General features: G+C 39.5%; 1 protein-coding gene across 1 annotated transcript in view; it reads right to left on the reverse strand.

Annotated features, from left to right (window-relative positions):
• EXOC4 (exocyst complex component 4) overlaps positions 1-24,975 on the reverse strand; it is a 345,298-nt gene that overhangs the window by 293,664 nt on the left and 26,659 nt on the right. Inside the window, exons 4-7 of the mRNA XM_018566438.1 lie at positions 24,488-24,672; positions 18,574-18,680; positions 13,428-13,671; positions 11,562-11,739 (exon numbers count right to left, since the gene is read on the reverse strand). Of these exons, the coding sequence (XP_018421940.1) occupies positions 11,562-11,739; positions 13,428-13,671; positions 18,574-18,680; positions 24,488-24,672 (714 nt within the window). The remainder of the gene's footprint in view (positions 1-11,561; positions 11,740-13,427; positions 13,672-18,573; positions 18,681-24,487; positions 24,673-24,975) is intronic.

The raw sequence follows: 24,975 nt of genomic DNA on the forward strand, positions 1-24,975 counted from the left end.
GTACTTTGCTGCATCTAGAAGCACAGCTTAATCCCACGGTGAGCCTGCTGTTCAGTTTATGTGATTATAGGGCCTTTCATTCACCACTACCTGGATATCTGTTACCAAGCATAAGGCTTTCCAAAGCAATGGAGATAATACTAAAAAGATGAGAATGACCCCTTTAGAGGTTGAAAGAGTTCTTGTTAGGTGTCAGTGCTTGAAGTGGTCTAATGCCAGAATGGCTGTAGCAGAATGCTGAATACTTTACAGCATAGATCAGGCATAGTGCCATCACAAGCTGTGCTAAGAGTTTCTCTGAAGGGATAAATAGCAGCGACCTAAGCAAGCTGCTATTTACTAATACCTTTGAAGAATATGATGAAAGCCATCTACAGTATTGCAAGGCAGTGACAACATAGTCAAAAACTATGCTGGTTTCTGATTTGCAGTAATTTATTAATGGCTTGGAACAGAAAATAAGTAGCCATTTCAATGTGAACAGACCCACCATGTAAGAGCATGCCTTTTTGTGTCATACCCTTAAATTGAAGGTATGGCCATCTAAAATAGACACTCACTTAAATCAAGCTATTAATTCAATAAAAACATATTTAAATTTATTTTTAAATACTACCTCAGCCTGTCTTGCCCGAACCCATGTCACCCCTTTCACATCAACATTCAGAATGGGAGATGAATGGCCATCTTGGTCAGCCTATTAGGTTTTCCTTCATCTCCAGATTTTGTATAGTGTCTGGATTACAAATTGCTGCACAAAGATACAAATCCTTTGGCAGGTAAAACAGTTCACACGTGCACTAAGTGTGTCAACTGTGTAGATAGATGTTTGCCTACACTTATTTACACATTTTTGCACTTGAGATGTGAAGGTCTGCTTGTGTGCATGCAGCTGAATCACAGAAATTCCTGTGAATTCAAATTCTTCAAACAGCACACACATTTGAAAGCCCACAATCCTCTAACCCACGAAGACCTTGGGTTGGAGTCAGCTTCTCAGGCCTAGGAGTGTTTGAATCTCTTGAACCAATGTTTACTACTTCTGCAATAATAGAAAAATACATTATGGACTAAGCGGGCACTTTTGTTACAATGCAAGCAGGTTAAAAAGAGGATTTGTTGTATGTATCTACAGTGTTTAAATGAGAACCCCAGAGGAAACTATTATTACCTTTTAAATTAAGAAACATTTTTTGCCAATAAGATTATTCGCTATAATTCAACAACCATTTAATACCCAAGGACAGCTAGAGAGATGTCTTCAGGAAAAAATTGTATACCTATGTTTGAAAAGTTCAAGAAAGGGCGTGCATTAAAATACCACATAACTACAAAAAAACAAAGGTGTACATTCACAAAATGTTCCTGCTTGTTCTTCTGAAACATATTATTTTAAATAATAAAAACACATGGGTTTACCGGCTCGTGTCTAAAATGGCCCCAGTATGTTTGTGCATGTGACAAACACCTTACATTGTAAGCTCCTTGAGCGGGCAGGGACTAACGTGAATAAATACTACTTAAAGTGCTGCGTAAATTGACGACATTATATTAATGCCTGTGATATATAAATAAATGTAGAGGCTCTCTATTATTTTTTGCTTCATGATTTGTTTACTGAACCCATTTGTTAAATATAAGAAGAAAACACAAATTTTTGCATGTTTTGTGTTCCCAATACAAGCTGTTCTTCCCATATTTCTTTACATATACCTTGGAAATGAATTATCTCAACTCATTGATTGTGCTGCTAGGTCCCATTCACCAAAAGGCCACAGCAAGTTTTGTTGTGACAACTGAGAGCTTAATTGTATTGTTCTGTGAACCATGAATATTCATTGGAGCCAGGCAACAATTAAATGCTCTGTCACCATGCATGTAAATCTGAGGGGAGGGCATGTCCAACCTGCAATCTGTCAGCCTGGCCGCCACAAGGAAAGTGACAGAGAGCCTTAGTGATGAGGAGTAAAGACATATGAAACAAAATGTTTATCCAGGAGGAGTGTTTCTGCAGGCAGTGAGCAATTAATTCCTTTTCAGCCTGTTAGGATCTGGCAGGAGGTGTTCTGAATCTCATACCAGCTAACAGAGTTCTTGCACACAGCATTTTAGCATTAAAATGAGCTGCAAAAGATACTCAGACTGGTTTATGTTTCCAGATTTTGTATTAGCATACTAGACATAAAGTATTTAGCCATGAGACGTATAGAACATTCTGGTTTTCTGTATTTTTTTTTACACATTTCACGTTGTGGCATACAGCAGCCAGGTACAGTCCTGTTTCTGCACAGTTTTTATTGAAGCTTTGAAATATTGGTATCAGTTCACTAAAATGCATGCGCTATTTTATGTTATGTTTTATTGCAATACATTTTACAGTTTTAATTTAATGATTTGAATATTTCTTTAAAATGAAGTGTACCATTACAATCGTTATATGTGAGCTCAGCAAGCTTTACAATATAGCTAACTTAGTTAAAATAGAGTTTAATGAGCAACTTCTTTGATCATTTTATGCTCGTTATTTTTTCAACTGTGCAAAGCATTCTTGGGGTCAGACGTATTTGGCAGAGCTCACATGTGGACCAATTACTGCTATAACATTTAGCCAAAGAGTGGTGATTTTTCTGTCTGCATCAGATTATGGAATAATGTCACCAGCATCAGAGCAATAGGCCTGCATGGAATGAGGTTTCTGGAATAAAAAAAAAAAACTACAGGTGGAAGCCCCCAGTTTCACAAATACAGGAAATGTTTGGCTTCTCTATGTCCAACATAGGTGTCACCTCCTTATACAATTAGGGGATTAATTTTCTTGAGTATTCAATCCTTTGGATAATTTTGTCACCATTAAATTCATCCCAAAGGGTACTTTATTAATTTTTTTTAAGTGTCCTTGCGACATATTCAGGTTTGTGACTCACTGCACGTTTTCTGTTGTTTTGCATAATTATTCAGCTGCGTGGTATTTGCGTACAGCATTTGTGACAGTTAAAAAAAAAAAACTCCAAACTGGTGCACATCCTACAAAGCTCCTGAGCACAAAGATAATTCACCTTCACTTCCTCAAGTCAGCTAAGTGCCTCAGGGCTATTCAGGTGTCATCCAAGAGGTTCCCAGCACGCTTGCAACAGTTTGGAGACAGTTTAGAGATTGGGACAATTCTGAGACAATTTTGGGACAGTTCTCCATATCAGGGCATTGAAGAATGAACAACTAGGATAAAAAATCCTATATATATATATATATACACACACACACACTAGAAATCATAATATATTCCCCCCATTCTGTTTTCGCATTTTGTTCACTATAGCTCAGTACTGCTACAGCCAAACAAATGGCTCCGTTTTGTCAAAATCACTGATCACCAAAATTGCCTCACAAGAGCAAACAACATCAGGGCAAAACTCATGATGCCTATATCTTTCAATAAGGGAAAAAACAGAGTAAATGTTAATGGATTCACACCTTTACGTCCCCACCACTAAGTGCCCAAATGACTGCATCACGTACACTGTACGTGATCAGCTATTTGGCGCTCCGAGATGCTGATAACTGTTGAGAATCAGCAGTTACCGTTCATTAATGGATGCCTCACTGTTGAGCCATATATTAATGAAAGAGTTAAGCTTTTTCAGACACCTGATCCCTTCCAGGAATCGGGTGTCTTGACAATGAGAGCAGAGTGGTATTCACTGCTCTTGCTGTCACTGTTTGACAGATGGTATAGACCGGGATTAGGAACTCCCGATGTATACCGTTTTTTTTTTCTAAATGGTTCAGCAATAGAAAAGCTTAAAATGTTCCTTTTTTGTCACTGGTAAATATCTGAAAATGTAAATTTAAGGTTTGCTGACAAAGATGTTGATACATACTCAAAGAAAGAATATTCCCAGATGTCCCTGTTCAATTCGGCCAATGTTAGAGGGAGGGAGGAACTAAGTCAGGCCTCAGGCACAGAGGCAGCTGAGCCTGTACAACATAAATTATGGAGTATTTCCCACTGCCCGGTAGCCACAGGTGCTGCGTGGAGCCTTGCAGTCGACAGCCCTAAGTGGTTGTATGCAGGTATACAGCGGCAGTTGTGTACAGCCAGAAATGTGTATAGACTAAAAACCCTGGACATAGAAAACCTGCATTCAGGGATTAACATCTGTATGCACACAAGGCAGTACCAGCATATACCCACATACAGCTATGTAGCGTGATTAACTTCTATGGGAGGCTATGCAAAGCACGTGATGCTCCCTGGCTAAGAGAAATATGCCAGAAATTACGCTGTACAGGCTCAGCCACCCATGCGCATGAGGCTTTAAGAGTAATAGAGGATTTAACTCTCTAAAAAGAAAAAAATTGGACATGGAATTTTCCTTTCAAAGTTTTCCCCCAAAAGGTTTAAACTGCAGGCAAGCAGCTAAATACACAGTTGAAAAACACACATGGGAAATGTTTTACAAGCCATAATTATTTGTATTCAATTTTGTGATCCAGAAACTCCTGCCAAACAGCACAGCCAAGTCCCTGACCTCCACTTTAGCAACAGCACAGCTTGGTTATGAAAACGTCCCTAGACTCCTTACAAAAAAGGAGCACCAGCAAGAGTAAATCAACTCTTCTCACTCTGCTCTCCTCCGATAATATTCTCAGTCAGCAAAACCTGTGTGGTTGCTAGTGTTTTCTTTCCTTCTCCCAGTCTGAGTGTGAATGTACAGGAGATTACACTAAGCTGATATCATAGAAATACATCCTTGTATTTTATACCACAGTATGATGTATTGAACAGTATGTGCAGTATGTTTTCTGGGTGTTACCGGCACTATTTATTTGCTAATCTATGGCACAGCATATTTGTATTCTCCTTTCTCCAAATATAGAACATAAACAAGCAGCCGCTCCCAACACTGCTGCAATAAATAACAAAGGAGGTTTGATTTGTGCAGCAGTGAGTACATTAAAGCCAATTATCTTCAGAAAGAAATTGAATAAGGAGCCTGCATATAATAAAAATGACAACCTGTGCTTGTCTGAAAAACATCCTGCAATTTGTATTCCGCGTGCAAATCTTGCGGAAAAAGTAATCGCTTTAATTAAGAACATTGGAATACTGTTCTAAGTAAATTAAGGTTTAATTAAAAAAGGAAAACATTTACAGAAACAGCTACTGCCACAGTAAGTGATAAAACAGCATTAAGCATTAACCTGTCCTATATTAGAAGGTCTCTCCTGCAGAGGAGGTCTTATTAGCATTGGTGGCCATGTTTTCCGTTTTCACAGTGCTCACCGTGCGAAACTGCATCAGCTGAGCTGTTAGTACATACTTCAGGGTCCCCAATCAATATCTAACTCTATATATTTATATCCTGTATTTCAAGGCGCTTTTTCGAGAATAGTGTTACAGTAAAAGCACTGGAAAAAACTGAAACAAAAGAAAAACCTTATGCCACCTCAATAAAAAGATGTAGAAAAAGTTAGCAAATCACTGACATTCTTGTACAGAAATAAAAAAAAGTAGGGATGTTCAGATACCAGTGCCGATACTTGGCATTTTCACAAGAACTACCAGGGCCGCAGAAGTTGCAGCTGCGTCTGAGCCCTGCCGCTCCACCACTGTCCTGAATTCATTTGTCTGTATTGTTTTAGAAAAACTGTCACATGACAATAAACAAAAATATAATCATACTTTGTGAGTTTTTCTCTAGTCTAGGAGCTGGAAAAGTATCTGCACTGGTACCAAGTACGGTACTTGGTATATGAACATCCCAGACAAATAGCATTGGGATATCCCATTAAATGTAAAACTATTCAATAAAAACCATCAAGAAAGACCCACAAAAAAAACATTGAAAAAAAAATTATTGGAGTTATATCTTTTCATTAAAATCTGCAGATTCTGCTTCTCCCATCTGTGTGCATATACTCTGATCTATATACTATCTGCTACATTACATAAAATGGTCTCCAGGTACTTATATCAAACTGCACTTATCAATAATTATAATGCTGCTAAAGTAAAGAAAGTCCTGCTCTACCATATATTACAAAATTGACACACGACTGTTGCACTGTATTTCCTACATGTTTAGATACTTTGATGTAGATAACAAAGGGGGGAAAAGAAAAAGCCAAAAAAAAAAGAAGATGGGGAAGGGAAGACATCTTGGAAAGATATACAGGTGTAGTCCTACATATTGTCAGGTCATATACATTGTTGGGATTAATTCGGCTGCCTGATTGACAGCTGGCTCTTCTAAAACCAGAGCCAGCAGAGCTCACCCCTCCCCTGTCTGTCCCTCCAATGAGCCCTGGAGGAACAGAGAAGGGAGGGGGAATCCCTGCAGGAAGTGCTGACGGACAGTAACTGACCTCTGCAAGGAGGAGACTGTGAGCTGAGCAATAAGTGGTCACTTGATCGATCTGCTCTTAATATGAATTGCCGGTGTGTAACATGGCGGCTCTGAGCATTGAGTATTTTACTGAACCAATACTTCTCCTTTAACCCCTTCATGACTGAGCTTGTTTTTAGTTTCTGTTCGTAAATGACTGACACACTTTTGACATTTTTGCTGTGTGATTCTTCCACGTCAGTAAAGACAGACACTCAATAAAACTGTAGAAGTGGCTTGGAAGATATTTTCAACAAGTTCAGTGCTTTTTGTTTTAGTCTAGGTGCTAAAATTTTAAATATATGGATTCAGGTGTTCCAATCACCTCCATGGCCTCATGTGTATAAAATCAAGCACCTAGGCATGCAGGCTGCTTCTACAAACATTAGTGAAAGAATGGGTCGCTCTCAGGAGCTCAGTGAATTCAAGCATGGTACCGTGATAGGTTGCCACCTGTGCAATAAGGACATCCAAGAAATTTCTGTGCTCCTAGACAAAAACAAGCAGTTAACCCTTGCAGTGCGGGGGTAGCCCCACTGCAAGTGTTAATAAACATTGTTCCCGGAGTTCTTCTTTGCGTGTGACTAACTACTACTAGCTAGTTTAAGAAGCTGCAAGTTAAAACAGATTATTGAAGAATATCACCAGCACACCAAAATCGATAACAGCAAATAAGTGTTGGTCAGATGGTCATCTCTGAGCCTGATGAAGGGGACCCTGCGTGGCCCGAAAACGTTTGCAAATGAGAGAAAGCATACGTCAATAAATTAACACTTTGCTGTAATCAATGATTTGGGGCGCTGGTGACATTCTTCAACTATCCACATGTGGCGGCACCATCCGCAGTCATTTCAAGCACCTGCCGGATTCTATATGGCAATTCGGGGAAGGAGTGCAGATTATAGGACAATATAAAATATTTGGCTCCATCTCATTTTTTGTCCATGACTCAGTTTATATGACTGAGTAAAAGTTGGGGCTATTTATCTTGTCATTTTGCTTGGAAATTAAAAAGGCACCTGTGCGTTTTTTTCTGGCTGTGTCATGTTAAAGGAGCTGAAAATGCTGCTTCGAGGAAGAGCATTAATCAAAAACCCTAAATGCTTCAGAGCTTGATAAGGAGAATAACACTGTCACAAGTTTTAAAACAGATCCCCAGTAAAGTCTTTGTATAGAGTCTATAAACTAGTCTAAAAAAATGTGCTGATAGACAAAATACCAAGAACTATCAATAAATAGATAAAGTATCTGTTCAGCAGCTACAGGAAGTATTTTGTTTAGTAAATCAGAAGATTATGAGGAACACGAAATATAAATATTGCATTTAGATACTTTTGCCATTAATGACCTCAAAGTGACACTAAACTCAGGAGTTGAAACTTAAAAATGCATTCAAGTTAACAAAAATGTACAGGTAGTCCCCAGGTTGCATACAAGATAGGTACTGTAGGTTTGTACTTAAGTTGAATTTGTATGTAAGTTGAAACAAGTAAATTTTTTAAGTGCAACTACAGCCAAAAAAAAAAAAATTGTAGTTTTGGATAGCATAGGGAAGGGTCATGTTTGTTTTGCTATCTGTTTCCATTGTTCAGAAGATAATAATTTTTTTTTTAATGTTTTATTTAAAATGACACACCAAAAAAAGTTTTTTTTTTATTTTACAAACTTTTTTTATTTGTTTGCATTTTAAATTTGTATTCATTTAACTTTTTTAACATTTTTTAGCCTTTTTTATTTTATTTTTAATTTTTTTTAAACCTTTTTTTATTTTTTCTTTAATTCTAATGCTGGGAGCAATAGCCAGCCTGTTATTGAATATTTCAAATTGCAATAGCAGGCTGGCTATTGCATCTGCCCACTGCCTGCTGTCAATTAGCAGAGGAGGGGCCTGAAGGAGAAAATTCTCCATCAGGTCCTCCTATGCTGATTGACAGCAGGCAGTGGGCGGGTGCAATAGCCAGCCTGCTATTGGCAATTGCATTTTACAATAGCCGACTGGGTATGGCTCCCAGCCTGCAGATGAAGAGGAGGCAGGAGGGCGGGGTAGAGAAGAAGCGGCCGAACCGGGGGAGCGGAGGAGCCGACGGACCGGAGAAAGAGGAGCCGACGGACCGGAGAAAGAGGAGCCGACGGACCGAAGGAAGAGGAGGAGAGGATGGACCGGCAGAAGAGAAGGAACTGCTGGGACAGCAGCAGAGGTATGGTGTACAGCGGAGGAATGCTGTGATCTGTGCCCCCGCTTCCTCCGCCAACACAGGCGGGGAGAGCAGCGGGGATTTGAAGGGACACAGGCCACTGCAACCACAGTCGGACGTCCGTAAGCCGGGATCTGCCTGTACTTTATTTGTGTATCACTCGGCTGTAGATCCTCAAATCATCTCTGAATTGGTGCTGACACTGCCCTTCCTTCTGGAGGGTGGCTACTTTCGTTCCCCATGGTCCCTGTGTGTGTTGTAAAGTAGTCACCGCTCCAAGCTCCCTCCCATCATGGACTACAATCTCATGTTTAGCTTATTAATTTGTACTTAAATTTTAAAGTTTCTTGTGGGGGGAAAAAAAAGAACATGCGTTAATAATTAAGGTGCTTGAAAGCATTTTTAAGATTTAACTCCTGAGTTTAATGTCACTTTAATTGTTTAAACTGTCAGAACTATTGGGCCGAAAGGAATCAATTTCATAGGCCTAAACATGTTATTTTACAGATGTGTCTATGGGCATACTGGTGGCCATTTTGTCTGTTTGCTAAAAGGTGAAGAAAAGTTCATTCTTCTTGAATAGAGACTTTCACAGAGAAGGAGTTAGGAATTTTAGCATAAATAGTCTCAGATCGTAAATTGTGGGGGTCTCAGACGCACATCAGTGAAGGATGGTGCCAGCCTATGTAAGTCTTGATTGATGACTTTCTTGCCTCCACAAAAGAATATAATGTAAACAGATACTGGAATGTCTAAAGAGTTTTTTTTGTTTTTTTTTCTCAATGAATAAAAGAAAAGGGGCTTATTTAAAGTTCCTTATGAAACATTACTATTCATTGTGGTGATATTAGCAATAATGTGATTATATTATTATATGCAGCATCTATGTCTATTTAATTGAATAATTTCAAGTAAAATCTGATACATGTACTTTTAAATATACCAAACTATATTCATTATATATTGTTTGAATGTACCCATTGAAACATATTAGTATGTATTACTAATAATAGGGTTTTTTATATTTTAAGTGCAAAGAATTAGGTGGTATATGCCAATGTATATTCTTTTCTTATATGCATGAAAAACCTCTGGTTCTTCAAAACTAATCACCTCACTTTTAAGGAATTTAGAGGAGGATTGCTAATTGCTTTAGGTTAGATTGTTCTCCAGGTTGTAAATTGAAGTAGACCTAAAGTCTGACAGTGTGTAATCAAGTATTGTCAAAATGTTATATTCATGACTTTCTCCAAGGGCTGAGTTGAGAGGTTATCTCACTGCCTTATCTTTAGAAATTAGTGAAATTAAATGAAATGATCCCAACTTTTATATAGAACAATAGTGCCCCCTGGTGGTGATTGTGAGGGAAAGGTCTAGGGCAAAAAGGACATATTTGACGTCATGTTTCACGTCAATAATCACGTGGAAGACCAAACCAAGCCCACATCACAGGGGGTATATAGAGAGGGGACAAGGATTCCAGAGGGGAGATTCCAACACCAAGGCAGTAAGCAAATACATTCCAAGGGTATAGGTCGTAAGCTGAGGACGGCTGTCCAAGGAAACTGAACTAAAGAGAACCTGACTATCCCTGGTTGCTGAGCATTGACTGCTGACTTCTTTCAAACAACTTAATTTTAAATTGCTGGTAAAGTATACTTTCTATCTGTATATTAGGCAATTCATTAGCCACATATATATATTTGGGTAAACCATTGAGTTCTTGTAGGATCTAGATTGATCTAAGATAATTTTTAACTGCAGTAAAAATTGTGTCTTTCAATCTTGGGAGATAATTATATACATTTGTATAATCTCCAGGAAACTAATTTCAGTTTCTAGTCAATGGTCTAGTCTGATATATATATTGAATTAAACTGGTGGTAATTTTTCTCTACTTTGACTGGTCTTGGCTTATTGCCAGCCCTGTGCATGATGGGATAAATGTCGCCCATGCGCTGTTAAAAGTTTGAGTTTGTGAATATCTGTGCTGGGAGAAGTCACATGTAAATTCTGAGCCTTTTGTTTTCTTATTCTGTGAGATACTGAGAAGATACCCATTACATTTAAAAAGTCGTTTTATTTTGGTTACATCTATCTTTTGAATTAATATCCAGTGGTTACATTTTATGCATTACCTGTGATATCAAATTAATTGTTATTATCTGATCCATATTCTTTGTTTGTCACCAACTATATTTTCATTATTATTCTGCACTGATTTTGAGTTAATAAATATATATATATATATATATCTTTTGTATATTTTTGTATTCCTCATCTTCAAAGTCAGCGCAAATGAAAGAACTCGTGTAAATTTTGATTTATGGAAATACGTGGGGAATCTCCTTAATTATAGATTCTTAATTGTTTCCATAAACATAAGACTGTATATCAGAGCAGTATAAACATTCTGACAGAACATTGTTGTGAAATGTTGTGCGTTGTTTGGTATATTTACTATTATGACTTGGATGAAAAACAGATATTAAGCAACATTCTGGTAAAAATCCAGAAAATATTGAAAAGCTGTAGGGTAATGAATGAATAGGTGAAAAGGGATCATTCACAAAACATGAAGTGTAAAAGGTAAAGTGTATAGAAATGGAAAACCTGTTTTAAGCAAGTCAAATGAGGGTCAAAAGTAGAGCAACCGCATTTCACATCCATTGGTCAAGGGATTCCGAATGATCTCCAAATTGCCTCAAACTGATGTCATCGACACAAGCTTAAAGCCAGTTGACCTTGCACTGCCTGATGCTTTCATTCCCGGACCCTACATGCTCATAATATGCATGAGGTACATGTCTATATTGGGTGAAATGATCGTACATCAACTCGCTCATTCTCTACGATATGATAGATCTCTAATATCAAAAGTCGCCTATGCAACAGATAAACTAGCAAATCTCTAAGCAAGTGACGCTCAAATAAGTAGACAAAGCCAAATGTTTCATATCCGTCGTGATAATTGCTTTACCTGAATAACTGTCTGCATCTTTACCCAGACGTCAGCCATGTCATACAGTTTAATGTCTCCATCTTGTTGACTTGTAGGTGAAGCCACGGTCTGCTGCAGATGTCCCAAAACTACTGAGTGTGCAGTGGCCACAGCATTAAACTTGTCAAAAAGCAGCTCTAGAAGTTCCAAGAGAAGCCTAGGGAAGGAGCAAAAAAAATAAAACAACATCAGAGTTGTAGACAAATGTCTGCATCAGTCACGCCTCTTCTCATGTCTCCTCATCTGTAGCAATGCAACTAAAACAAGGAGGCAATAGTGGGTTCATGAAATTATTTTAAACAAAGTCCTAACATTTGTTAGCCAATTTTAAATTCCATATGCACACCAGAATTCATAAAGATCAGAGAGGTATGGAGTGGAGATGACAAAAGTCATATAGGCCACTACTGAATTTACAAACTCTCTGAATGACAACAGCCTCTAGGCTTCTCATCTTTACTTTGTTAGTAAGGGTGGGTGATGTGATTGGAAATGACTGGTACTCCTCAACTCAGTCACCAAGAGCATAAAGTATTCTTGACCAAAAGCTCCACATCTATTGTATTTTTAAATCAAATGGGTTTATGTCAGGAAGAGTTATTGTACAATCCCCTTTACTCTCAGACTTCAACTACCAAAGGCCAAGGTTCAGTTCTGTTTACATTTCTAACTGCTCCTGTCTTTGAAAGATCAGACAGCTTAGCAGGGCCTCACATGAATTAGAGCGGAGCATGTTATATTTGACCCAATACAATTCACACTTTACATGAATCATCACTGTATATGACAGCCTTTCCCAATCATATAATCCAAGTAGAAATGTTCCTCTTTCTTGTCATTAATATTAACTGCTACCTCATGTGACCTAAAGCTTAGACAGCCAAAATCACATTGTCTCAGACTACCAATAAGCACTGTGAAAGCTGGCCATACACCTAAAGATAATCTGCAGACTTTCTATGCTCAGATGGAAAAAGTGCAACAGAATCCTCCATCTATGCTAAACTGTGTGGATGGAGGAATCTCCCACTGGAAAAACACTAAATCATTTTGGCTTCTTTGGTAAGTGATTTTGTCATTTCCTTTTAGCCGTATTTGATTACCAACATATAAAAATCACAAAAGGGGTAGTACTTACAGTTCTGCATTGTTTATAGTGTATGTCAAGCCAAAAACATTTTTCTTATTTTGAATAGGGTGGGGAAGGATCAGAACTCCTGACAGGTTTATATGTTAGACAGCAGGCGGAAGGTGAAGTCGGGACAAAAGCCAAGGTCAACAGCAGGAGATACAGGTACAACGGGCTCAGGAGGCAAGCTGGGTCAAACACAGGACAATAGAAACTGTCAGGTCACAGGAGCTGCCAACCAAGCAGCAACTTACCCAGGTTGTGCTGAACTTTGAAAAGGGCAATAGGCATCAAAGCCAGTGCCAGACACGAGTGGGCAACAGTAACGCTCAGGGTCAGGCCTGAACTGAAATATGGCTTAACATACACTTTAAAAAAAAAAGATCTAAGCTGTCATTTACAAAACCTCAGACACAATTTATAAGGTGATTTGGGAGAAGAAAAAAGCTCTAAGTCTGGGAATGCAGAAAACATACTACACAGTTACGCTTATGTGTACTTAGCAGTGCCTTCTAGAAATGTCATTGTGTATTTTGCTGTCAACTTTTATTTATTACATTGTGCCAATTTCCTTTCTGTTTGGGCAAATAAGAAATTTTGATAAGGAATTTAAGTATTACCTGCATTAAAATAAGAAATGAAGGAAAGACAGATGCGCATAGTGTTCATGTGCACAGACCATACATTTAAAGCTATGAATCCACATGTTTTCATACCTTGGCTGATTGTCTTGAGTCACATTTTCCCCTCTTTGATAGCCATTATCTGCCACTTGAGTAGTAGAGCGTTTTACGATCTGTTTTAGGTCATGCTCCAGGCGTTCTTTTATAGCTTTCACGGTCTCTGGTATCTTTTTCAGCTTCGCCAGACCTTTGATGAGAATTCCCATAAACACAATGCTGTTCTCCTCGGGGTCAGAATCAGGATCTTCTTTTATCTCTTGAAGGCTCAGCTCCTTCACTAGAAAGGGAAGTTAACCAATCAAAGGACAGTGTATAGGCATACAAACTAAACAAGACTCATCTTTTTAAAAATGTATATCAAACAAAGCAAAATGAAAGGTTGCAACATGTTAAATTGGCCTGAGCGTCTGAAAATTAATAAATATTTATACAATAAAAAATTGGTCTGAGCATATTGCTAACATTTTCAGAACAAGTCATGTTCAAAGATTCCCTGGGTACCACCAGTGGATCACCTATCTGGTAGCACTTTGTGAATCTGCCATCTCACAGTAGACATTTCTGAATACCAAGTATTCAGATACCTATTTAAAAAAATGCATTACTGAAGTCATTTTTCTGGGGACAGTAGGAAAATTAGCTCTACCTTCTGGATGACTGCTACAGACATCAAAATTTTGTTTCTACAGTATTGATAAATTAACCCAGTAATCAAAGTAGGATTAAACATTCAATTATTATTTACTGTCTCCCCCAGATCAAGGTAATAGCAGTGCTTTCAATGTTTTTTTTCCTAATTTTGCTCTGAAACAAATGTTCTACTTTTTTTTTTTTAGATGATCCCAGCCGTATCGGCTTCTGCCTCTTCCCAGAATATCCTATGATGGAACGTGCACTGTTACATCACACATGCAGGAACGATTACAGGGAAGCCACCTGTCAATCTAAAAGCTGGTGTGCAGGCCAGCACTGCAGTTCACAGAGTTATCTGTGTCTGTGCTGTCTCTTTGCATACACAGCGTAGTCGCAGGAGCGTGCACAAAAAGGTGGCTCCAGGGAGACTCGGAAAAGCAAGGAGCCACCCAATAAGCATAAATATACACAAGAAGACCTACTTTTGATTATGCAGAAACGAGGGCTTTGACGGTAGAATAACACAGCAATTAGGCAAGCATGTAAATTGTGTACCTGCATTTTACTTAAATTATGTGTTTAATATGACTTTAAACGAAAAGAGTAATACATATTAACACTCAATATACTGTATATGTGATCAGCTCACCAGTATCTCAAGCCAAATAAGGTGGTTAGAAGTAAACAATGAATACTCAATAGATGTAATAATGCATCAGCTATAGACATATTAAAAATAAATTCTGTGCTCTGAGGAATAATTGCCTTTCAAAAATGCTTGAGAGGAACTTGACAAACAGAATGACACTGTGCAGGTCCCAATTTCCAGTCATACAAATTACTTTTGTAATTGGGTTTCTTGTTGATATTCTAGGAGTAATTTATCGTACAAAATTCTATTTAACCAAATCTATACCTGTAAGGATGCATACATTAAGTCTAATCTTTTTATATTACATAATCTAATTGATCTAGATTTATCAACTTTTTTTTTATTTGTGACAGATTCTTTTAACTGCTATAGATTATGAATGGCTTTCCATATTGATATAACCTTATTTATTAGTAGGCATACGTCCACTGTAGGGCTGCAAACCATCAAAATCGATAATAATCGATAATAGGAATAGTCATCAACGATTCTCATTATCGGTTAGTTGGTTGGATCCCCAAGCACTCTCCTCCATGCTGGGAGCAAGCTAGAACTGGCCCCCCGTTTAAAAAGTTTGAGGACCCCTGCTTTAGCAGATCGAAAAAATAAATCGGCTAACTAATCGATTATGAAAATAATCATTAGTTGCAGCCCTAGTCCACTGCTTTTTCTACTGTGCATAGCAAGTGTCCCAATGCTACAACATAATCCGCTGATTTTTCATAAACTGAAAAAAAGCATACAGAACAAGGTATCTGGGTTACAGCTACATGCAAAAAAATATACCTAACTATACCATATATTTGATAAACAGTATATAGAAAACACACAAAATGTTCTCTCAAATTTCAAATGTATTTTTCCCCACACAATGTAAATAACAATTTGGTCTAAAAGAGGTTTCTGAACTTTTAATGGCAAATTCATCTAGATTACAAAGTAAAACCTGCTAGCATTACTGTATAAGCCGTTCCTCCTTTACGCTATGCAGGAATGTGCATATACAGTACTTGCCAGGGCCTAGGGCAATTCAAGATAAATACAAAAGACTGACGTACTACCTACTACTACTACATAGCATTCATGGGGGTTAAGCCAGACAGCAGCTGTATATTAGATACAGTAAAAAGTATTCATATGAGAAATACATGTTTCTTTCAGGCTTAGAGGATTTGGACACCGGCAAAAACAAAAACAATGACCAGTCTGATATAACCACTCCCAGCATGCCTTAGTTTTATAACAAAGTAAAGGTGAGAGTAAGACCATAAAACACAGAGGGGTGAGACCTATGTCCCCCAATTAACTCAAAGAAAAGGATTTTACAGGGAGTACAAAAATGTATTTATTGCAGGACACATGATTCAGAGACAACTGGGACAGCCAAAAACAGTCCAACTGAGGAGTTGGCTTACAGAACTTGTAAACAGAAAGCTGGGTGGCAGTTTTGCAAATCTGTGAAAAAAGTTGCCTAATACTGAAAAGCCCAAGAAAAACTTGCAGATCTAATACAGTGCATCTTGACAGAAAAGAGTGGAACCCAATCCCTAAGGCCTGCCGCACGTATCCATTAGGATACAGCCGGATGGCCTCGGAAAAGGCACGGCAAACGCACTTATTCCGTACGCCCAGGTGTGAACCCAGCCTAAAGTGCACTGAGTACTTGGAGAACTAGGGGGTGAGTGAATTACTCTCATCCCCATAGTTAGAGCCGACGTGTGACATTGAAACTGATCGGGAAGCGAGTGAAAACATACCACCACTCGCTCACTTCACCAATCCTCACTTCTCCCTGCAGAGAGCGGTGACTATCAGTCACTCCTCCCTGAAGGGATCCCCCTTGCACGAGCACGTGGGAACAGCTGGCTCTGCCTCTAGACAGGTAGAGCCCGTTGTCAATCAGCCAATGGGATGAATCTCGACAGTATTGTGAGGATCCGTCCTGGCTGCGACACTCTCAGAATATAGAGGGCAATAGTCCGCTGTATACTGAGTTTTGGGTCACAGGAGTAGGTTAGTCTATGTCCTTCTGTGACCTCCTGCAGGCAGCAGTAAGGACCATAGTGGAACCTTGTGTCTCTTGCAAATAAAAGCAATGATGGGAACATTGTACTTCACACTGAGGCTGGGCTCACACCTGGGCCTACGGAATATGCGCGTTTGCCGCGTGTTTCGTGTCAGACGTTTTTACCGTGATTTGCGGTAAAAGAAACGCGCAACAAACATGTGTTTCCGAGGGCTATCCGGCTGTATCCTAATGGATACGCGTAGCAAATATGCCCCAAAGAAGCTCCTGTACATCTTTGGGCATAGGGCGTTTTACAGTGCGTTCCTACGTGCTGTAAAACGCCCAGGTGGGAACCATGCCCATAGGCAATTATTGGTTTTCACATGTTAAGCGTTTTACAGCGCGTAGGAACACGCTGTAAAACGCCCAGGTTTGAACCAGGCCTAAAGGTGGGAACTAAGTGCAGAGTGAGCACATGTGGCCCTCAACCCAGTGAAATAGCACTCTATACCACAGCGTTTAAATTCTCAATGTGGAAAATAAGAGGATAATATAAGCACCAAACAGTACCAATAGTTATAGTTGTTCCCCATGTTTGGCCCGCACAGCCTACTCATAGATCAGTCTTCAAGGATTAGGTCACACCATGGGTTACTCCATTGGTCTGGACCTTGAAAGCACTCAGTGACTAACTAACACAGTACACAGAGGACTGGAACACACCACGAGCAGAGCCAATGCCAAGGTCACATTCCAGGCAGACCATGCAATTGTCCAGTCCAGCACAGCAGCAGCTTGTAGCTGAAGTCTTAATTGAATTAAAAAATAGCTAGTAGTTCCATGTATACCTCTGACCTTCAGATAGCCAAATATTAGCAAATATAGAGGATTGTGTCGTATGTTGGAGAGTATGTATTGCCCACTGCACAACATTTGATGTTAACAGTGATTCTGTATACTTGTAAGATTTGCTGGCCAATTGTAACAACTCTGCAATGCAAGCCTAGGATCTCAACTGCGGAGTGTGTACCTCACGGTCTGTTCAGTAAGGGGTCTCGGCTTTTACTCTCTCATGAAATTAGAGCAGTGTGTGAGACATGTCACATCATTCAGAACCGTGGTATCTAAAGTTGTAGTTACTGGGGGTGAGAGGGTTAACTTTGAGGTAGACACCCGGTGGTGAAGTATGGTACTGAGCACTAGTGCTTAATCCACTATCTCCCCTTAGGTTAATTAAATCAATTCACAGATTATTTATGTAGACAAGTACTAGTGCAAATTGTATACAAGGTTTTGCCTCAGAGAGTCCAGTATTACCATAGAACAACTTTACGTGGTGATAGTATTGATCTACAGTCAATTCACACAGTTGCTTATATATGATATGACTAAACCAGTTTAAGCAATTGCTAACGTTATGGTTAATGGGAGAGTAGTAGCAGATACTTGCTGTTTGTGAGGCTTGCTGCTGCTGGCACTCCAAGTGGGTGTTTAGCTGATTGATGCTTGGCTCCTGGGTGTCAGTCCCCCTGTGCTGGATGGTAGAGGATTCGGGGCTCCTTCACTGTGAGGGAATAGCTGGCTATTTAGAGGTCCGCCTAATCGGTCTGCGGATTGCAGAGCGTGAATCTTCGGCGTTCACTGTTGCAAACAGTAGGACGCCGAAGATTCGTGTGGCCGCGTCTTAAGAGGGCTCCTGCGCTTGCGCCAGGAGGAGCCACGAGCCGACGTGCGCGTGCGCTGAGAGAGGCAGCCCTGGCCCGTTGTGCGCATGCGCGGTCCCGTATCGTTATTCCGGGACGGGAGACGGTGAGTCTCTTACACCAATATAAAATAGGCAAAACCTCAGCCTCATGCTGCCCATGATTGCCAACTTAAATACATACCAGAAGAGCAGCCTGGAGTCCCAAACTGAGAGTTATCTAGGAATCTGCGTGGTGTTGACAAGTTTGTGACATCAAGAAGTGGAACTGGGGAATCTTTTGCAGTAGAGCTACAAAAAAAACAAAAGAAACACATACAATAGTTACATACTATGTTTTTTCTATCATTTAAAGGAACAGTTGGCCTGAAAATTGAAAAGAAAGCTTTGAAATGCATGCAAGGGGCACAGTCTACCTGCTCAAGGCATTTGATTTATCCAGGTACTGCAACAGCAGCCCAATTTTTTTTTATTGATCTGCTGATCTAAGAATTCCTTTCTCTTACCGGTTTTAATGCTCAAAAGGTATTTCTAAAGACATTCACAGTAGGCTACTAATTTTCTCTGGTGGTGAAACTGTCAGTACTAAGACGTTTCTCATAACCACCAATCACATTCAAACTTGTCTTTGCAACTTTAGTCTGGCTGGAGATTCATCATGTGGACAGAGCGGACGTTTCACTGCACATGCTATGGGAAGTAAATCCTCCCAATGAACATGTCAGGTGCTGTCTGGCTGCAGGGGATTACAAAGAAGTGAAATTCAAGTATCAACAATGGGATCATAATGCAGCATCACTAGTAAAATGACATAGCTGTCTTCATAAACATTAATAACCCTGATAATCTGCACAATATACCTTTCATCCCAGCATCCTACATTTTGTTACATAATTCCTTTCAGTCAGCTGACTACGTTGCAGCACCCTTCCACCATACCTCTAATCGCTCTGGATGAAAACTATAGTGCAAAGCGATAAAAACAGTCACAGGCTTTGAGTACAGCTTAGCTCCAAGCTTGTCACTTGCCTTTAGACTAGCCTTTCTCAACCAGTGTGTCATGGCACACTGGAGTGCTGTCTGGCTTTTTCAGGGGTGCCTCAAAATTTTCGCACAGTATCATGCCTCTGTAAAGAGGGACCCCTAGTGTGAGAAGGAGGGGTCTTCTAACGTGAACGATGTAAAGGGGTACTCTGATGTGAAAGGTGGGAGGGCACAAACTAGCGTCCTCCCGTCACCTTAAGCTCAGTATACCGCCAGCTAAAGCTGGCGGTATACTGAGGCGCCGCAGCTGAAGCGGATCCCGATAATTGTGCCACTATGCATTTTGGAAGGGCCACAAGTCATGTTTTACATTTTACACTGGGGTGCCTCCAGATTGTGCATACTTTTAAAGGGTGCTGTGAAAAAAGGTTGAGTAATGCTGCTTTAGATCATCCCAAGCCCTCCCTAATCCCATCCAGTATCCCCTTATCCTGTTCACATTCACCCACTGACATTTCCCCACTATATGCCAACACCGAAATGACTCCTAGGATATAGTTAGGATAGTAACTTTCAGGACTTGCGGATGCTACCAGGAAGCACTGAATAACCCTGCCTACCACGCTCTCCGGACTTGGACATTAGGAGTCTGATTCGGAACTGTGAGGTTAGATTTTTCAAAAATCAAGGAGGTAAGCAATGTTGGGGCATCAAGTATAATAGTTCCGCCCAATGTTCATTTCATGCTGATGTGATGAGATCAACGCAATCGCCGCTCAAACTACACAGATGCAGTGAGGGGACCCGTCACCCTGCTTGGCATACAACAGCTACAAGTATCCAGTCCCCTTAACAGGAATTTGCAAAGATAAAGCCTGTGAAGGATGGCTTCACAAAGGGTGGATAAGAGGAAAGCGCTGTTGGTACAAGGTAAATAGAGCTACCATTATTAAATAGTGTATATCTGCCTGACAGATCACCAGAAACCCACACATTGAAGTACGAGAGGGGACTTCATCTGTTTTAATGTACTTTCATTTTGTACTTTTAGGGCTTATGTGCATGGCTGCCTAGCTCTGACACACAGCCCTGCCCGGATATTTCTCCACTGCCCTTAAGTAACACTTACATTTCTTGTTCCTCTATCAGCCTTTGATTAGACAGTGATAGGAGAAGTAGTACAATGATAAGTTCATCCATTTGTCACTCTGACTTTTCTCCTATCAGCATTGTGTCCCTGGTTAGCACATGAGCACTGCAATGAGCTGGTTCTCTCTCCCCTCAGTCTGAGTTATGCTTTACAGTGGATTGCAAGAAGCGAATACCAGGTGAAACTCAAGTACTTAAACTGCTTGCATTTAAAAAAATACATTTAATTATATGTTTTCAACATATATGTAACTTTGAATATATGGACAAAAGGGGCCAAGGAAACTATTTCCTTTAGATTATTTCTTTTGTAATTTGTCTCCCTGAATAGCATTTCAGAAAATGCGGGAATTATTTATTTTTTGTATTTTATAGATTTGCTTTATTTTCTTTAGCGCTAGATTTGTGACCTTTATAAAAAAAAAAGCACTGCTGCTGAAGCAGATATAGATCCTGAAATGAACTGACACATTCTCCAGTAAATGTAATGACTTTATGAACAAAAAAAACAACACTTTCCTGGAAATTAAAGAAAGCATTTCATATAGACATTAAATTGATATTTTCTGAAAACTGACGGCACTGTGACCTAAAGGAAAACATGTTGCATTACTCTAGTATACATTTATTGCATGAGTTTTAATGCCATGGCCATCCCTTACATAAAATGTTATAATGTTATTTTCCACTGTCTTTAACTACCTCCGGGCCGGCCGTTGCAAAAAAAACGGCTGGCCGGGAGCTCTCTAGATCTGAGCAGGCGTCCGCACAGACACGCCCTCTTGCGCGCGCGGGAAATGCCCAATATTTTAAAACAGGACAGCGATGCCTGTTAACATACAAGCGATCGGCCGGCTGTAGAGCCGGCGGATCGCTAATGCAAACATGCGTCGGGGCGCATACGTGCATAAAAAACCATTGCGCCCATTACGCCGCACATGTTACATATCGCCGCGAACGTCACAGTGAGAGCAATAATTCTAGGGCCATCGATCACTGATAACACTAAACTGATGAGCGGTAAAAGCTTTTAAAGTGTCACCTATGGCCAATTTTGGGTATGGTAGTTATCTGCGATTTCACGGGTGCGCCCAATTTTAAAGCTTGACATGTTTGGTGTCTATTTACCCGACATGACCCCGACTTTTATATTTTACCAAAAAACTGGGTAATAATAAATGTTCCCTAACAATGTAAAAAAAAACCTTTTTTTTCCCCCGAAATATTCAGTAATTTTTCCCAATTATAGTAAAAAATAAAAACCGCAGTGGTGATTAAGTACCACCAAAAGAAAGCTCTATGTGTCCCCAAAAAATGCTATAAAAATGTATTTCAGTACAGCGTTGCATGACGGAATAAACGTCAATCAAAGTACCGCAGCGCTGAACACTGAAAAATGGCCTGGCCAGGAAGGGGGTCTAAACACCTGGTCTTCAAGCAGTTAACTGTGCAACTCACTCATCACTTAGGATGCAATTTTATATGGCCGCTCAGTTGTGCCCACTCATGAGTGCAAAGCAATGATGGCAGCCTTAACTTGTAGTAGAACTACTTTAAGGCTGCTTTCATACCAGCAGCTGTGCTACAACACACCCCAGACACAGTCCTGATGTGCTGATCTCACCGCATTTAACTATTTACCGTTTTTATTTTTATTAGAACTTTATTGAAATGTAAATATGGTACAAAAGAAGAAAATGTGTATTTTCACCCTCTATAAAAAGTCACCTTTTCTTTGAATATCACCAGCACTAGAAACATGCGTAAAATAATCTTGAATATTCACTTCATGTTATGCTCCAGCATCAAATGTGAAGAATTCTTATTTACTGCAAGGAGTTTGCATGTTCTCCCTGTGCTTGCCTGTGTTTATTTTGGGTACTCTGGTTTCCTCCCATTCTCCAAAGACATGGTGGTAGGTTAATTAGCTTCTGTCTAAGGTTTAATTCAAACAGCCACAGTGGTCTGACACTGTCAAGAAGAAGCATTTTTCTGCGCCCAGGAGTCACTGGTGTTTGCATTCAGTCACAGCCAGCAGCCTATACAAATAAATGAATAGCTGACAGATGCCATGGCTGTACGCAAATTAACCATACATCCAAATGGTTACATGCATACAGGGACAGATGAGCGGTTGTGCTGTTAATTGTGCGGATGGTCGGTTAATAGCGTACAGCCGAGAAGGATGTCAGCCTGTCATTCATGTGAATAGGCTGTTGGCAATGGTTGTACGCAAACACCTGTTACTACCGGGTGCAGAAATATGGGCTTTCCTGATGGTGTACAGCCCCCTCTGGGGCTATGTTATCTTCAGCACCATCTAGTGGCCATAATGCAGTATTTTTAGGATTCACTACTGCCCATAATATTTGAAGAACATTCAACAAGGAAGAGAAAATAGAGAGAACATTTGATGTTGCTCCATTCTCACAACAGCTGGTTAATGCCTGCAGATCCAATGTACATGCCTTTGGTTGGATGAATAGATATGCAAATTATTTTATTTTTTAAAAAAAATCAGAATTTATCCCAAATTAAAAGTAGAAATGAAACAAGTATCCAATTGATAATTTTTCCTGCAAAATCCTATATTTTCTCAACAGTGAAGTTCTGTCATCTACTGCATTTTACCTACTGTGGTTACAAACAGATTCACAGAACTCCCACGGTCAAGAGGCATCACTTCTTTCATAGAGAAAGCTTTTTTTTTTATTAGAGTAGTGAAGTGCATTGACAAACCCAATGCAGGGTATTTCGCTCAGTATAGTCTTCCTAAGACATGCAGAAATGAACACCAGATCAAACAATCTGCAAATCAAAGAATCCATTTGTATTTTGTCTTCTGCACACAAGAAGCATACACCAGCATCTATTAGATTTGCAGTACAGCCAACGCTTAAGAAAAGTCAACAATCAGCATTCTCCGTACTCGCCCACTGACTGAAAATGAAGGAGAATCTACAGCTTAAAAATGTGCTGACTGGTGACCTTATATGATCATACAGCTCTTAAGGGTAATGCCCTCAAATTAAAGGCAACAGGAAAATTACTACAACCTTAAAGCCGTAATATATTACACACAGGGAACCAATAAAACAAGAATTATTAACTTTGGCCTGCAACCCACTGAAAGTCCTAAATTACGTTTATTGGTAACGTGATGCTTTACTAAAACAGCATGTAAAAATCCAAGAGTTAGAATACACTATATATAGTTATTGCCTAGTATAAACTATTTCAATAAATAGCAAGGGGGCAATAAGGGTTATTTATAAAGTGTGTTAGAGGCAAATAAGAGCGGTGTCATTAGCAATCAATCAGGTTACCTGCTTAATTACCTAAGTATAATGAATAGGAATATTCGGTTCTCTCTGCATAAGCTCCGTACTGTCTAGTGTCTCTTAAGTGATGTCACTGTGTAGCCGCCCACAACGCGTTTCATCATGTGACTTCTTCTGGGTTGTTTCTCTAATGGTCCATCATATTTGGTGAGTGTGGTCTATGTCATTTGGGTCGCACACGTATGGAGAGATGCATCACTTGAGAATATGTTATGCACAGCTCTATCAAGAGACTTGTCTTTGCACTTTAATGATTACTGGATGCACTGAAAAATTCTGCTTCTTCAAATTGATTGTCGCTATGTGAGAGATTTATGTTTTGCACTTTAAGGACTGTATATGCAATATTATCTGGAATTTGAATGTAATTTATTTTCTATTTACTAATTTTAGCACTGGGCACTATATGGTATTGATGAAATTTAGAGTGCGATTGCTCTTTTGCTTTTAGTCATTAGCTTAAAAAGGTTAGATTAGGAGTGTGGACCGGTTTTATATATTTATTGAAGTATATTTTATTTTTTAACTTGTCAGAGTAGCAGAAGTAGAGACAAATGAGACAGATTGGTCATTTCATATTTAGATAATAATATGTCTAAGTAGATGTCATAAAAGTCACAGTACCTGGTTCTCATATTGTCTTTGTTCCACTGCCGCACACGACTGGTGGATTTAATATACAGGTGACGATGTAGCTCATCGATCAAAACCAAGTGCATGTTCATTTTCTTACTGTGTAGCTCCAAACGCAAGTCACTCAATCCCTCCACCTGTAGAAGAGGTCCTTCTAAGGAGTCCACTGCAGACACCTACAACAAAAAAGGCATTAAAGGGCTTAAATATCGTTTAATTAACATTTGCCTTCCAAGCAGACTACTAATCTGGTTTCACATTACAGCATAAATAAAAAAAAACAGCACCTACTTATAGACCTTTCGGTTTGAGACACAAACATATTGTATCATAGAACAGTTATGTTAACCTGCCTTTATACTTGATCCTGGTAAACATATCATTTGTGACCAGCAAGGAAGTCAGGAGCTAGCCAATGAACTAATCTCAATAGTGGTATATATTACCCTCAGTCTCTGACCACCAAATGCCACTATGCT

This window comes from Nanorana parkeri, unplaced genomic scaffold, assembly GCF_000935625.1.
Source record: "Nanorana parkeri isolate BGI_ZX_2015 unplaced genomic scaffold, ASM93562v1 scaffold27, whole genome shotgun sequence".
Taxonomy (NCBI): domain Eukaryota; kingdom Metazoa; phylum Chordata; class Amphibia; order Anura; family Dicroglossidae; genus Nanorana; species Nanorana parkeri.